Source organism: Otolemur garnettii, unplaced genomic scaffold (genome assembly GCF_000181295.1).
Source record: "Otolemur garnettii isolate 467f Iridium unplaced genomic scaffold, OtoGar3 scaffold00008, whole genome shotgun sequence".
In the NCBI taxonomy this organism is placed as follows: domain Eukaryota; kingdom Metazoa; phylum Chordata; class Mammalia; order Primates; family Galagidae; genus Otolemur; species Otolemur garnettii.
This window is the reverse complement of record NW_003852403.1, coordinates 17026575-17028072: the sequence shown is the minus strand read 5'-3', so window position 1 is coordinate 17028072 and position 1498 is coordinate 17026575. Positions and strand designations below refer to the sequence as shown.

The 1498-nt window shown below is 41.1% G+C and overlaps 1 protein-coding gene across 1 annotated transcript in view; it reads right to left on the bottom strand.

Moving 5' to 3' along the window:
• Nucleotides 1–120: 120 nt before the first annotated feature.
• DNA2 (DNA replication helicase/nuclease 2) overlaps nucleotides 121–1498 on the bottom strand; it is a 42672-nt gene continuing 41294 nt past the window's right edge. Inside the window, exon 18 of the mRNA XM_012801305.2 lies at nucleotides 121–234. Within this exon, the coding sequence (XP_012656759.1) occupies nucleotides 121–234 (114 nt within the window). The remainder of the gene's footprint in view (nucleotides 235–1498) is intronic.

Here is a 1498-nt window from a genome sequence, read left to right as displayed (position 1 = left end):
TGGATTTTCTCAAAATAAACCAATCAGCCTTTAGTCCCCTTATCTTAATAAACAAAAGTTAACGCCTGATCATAAGTGTCTTACAGTCTAATATTCTACTACTCTGCACCTTAATATTTATCAGCCTTGAAAATTTTTAATTACCTTAATAAAAACTGAGGTCAGGAAAACTATGAGTCTGGCTTCTGTTATATTGCTCACACCACTTTTTTCAACTTGTTCTGGTGCTGGAACCTAAGTAGAAAAATACATAGCCTGCTTATAACACAATCTCTAAAGTTAACACAATCTCCCGACCCCCAGCTTTTTTATAAGTGCACTGGTGGTCATAGAGACTGTACTACCAGATTTAGAGACAGATGAAAATATCTTCATCTTAAAAGTTGAAAGTGAAAGAATCAAAAAAATGAGTGATATTAGTCACTTTTAGAAAGCCACACAGAGCCAGGCCATCTTCAACATGCTATGGTTCGGGCTAAAAATATAATAACCTAGGAAAGCTGACCACACAGGGAGCTTCATGTACTTTGCTTTGTCATCCCCCACTTTATAGGAATCAAAAGCAGAAAAGGTAAGTAACTTGCCCAAGCCCTCGCAGTAAACTGTGACACGAGAATTCAAACTTGGATCTGGCTCTGCCATCCGTGCTCTTACATTTTCTTGCCCCCTTTTATAGAAGTAACAGGGCAAACAAAGCTGCTACCGTGCTTGCTAAAACTGTCCAAGGACTGCTTTAGTCCAACCTCATCCTAAGCAACCTTGACTTTTCCTTTTCTTTCTCTTTTTTTTTAGAGATAGAGTCTCACTTTGTTGCCCTCAGTAGAGTGCTGTGGTATCACAGCTCACAGCAATCTCCAGCTCTTGGGCTTAGGTGATTCTCTTGCCTCAGCCTCCCAAATAGCTGGGAATACAGGTGCCCACCAAAACACCTGGCTATTTTTTTGTTGCAGTTTGGCCAGGGCCGGGTTTGAATCCACCACCCTCGGTATGTTGGGCTGGCACCCTACTCACTGAGCCACAGGTGCCGCCCTCTTTTCTTTCTTTCTTTTTTTTTTTGATGAGACAGAGTCTTGCTCTTTTGCTCAGGTAGAGAGCAGTGGGGTCATCACAGTTTCCTACAACCTGAAGCTCCTGGGTTAAAATGATCCTCCTGCCTCAGCCTCCCAAGTAGCTGGGACTACAGGCACATTCCACCATGCCCAAATAAGTTTTCTATTATTTTTAGAGCTCTTACTCAGGCTGGTCTTGAAGTCCTGAGCTTAAGCCTCCCTATCCTCTTACCTTGACTTTCCAGAGTGCTAGGATTATAGATGTGAGCCACTGAACCCGGCCAGCAACCTTGATAATTTTTAATACATATTTGAAATCCTGATGCTATAACAGGGGAAACTCGAGTAGCAAAAATAAAGGATCTGAGCAATCACTGGTAGGGTAAATAATTGTAAATTACAATAAACAAACTGAAATCATGGTTTATAAAAGTAGTCATTTGTGAAAT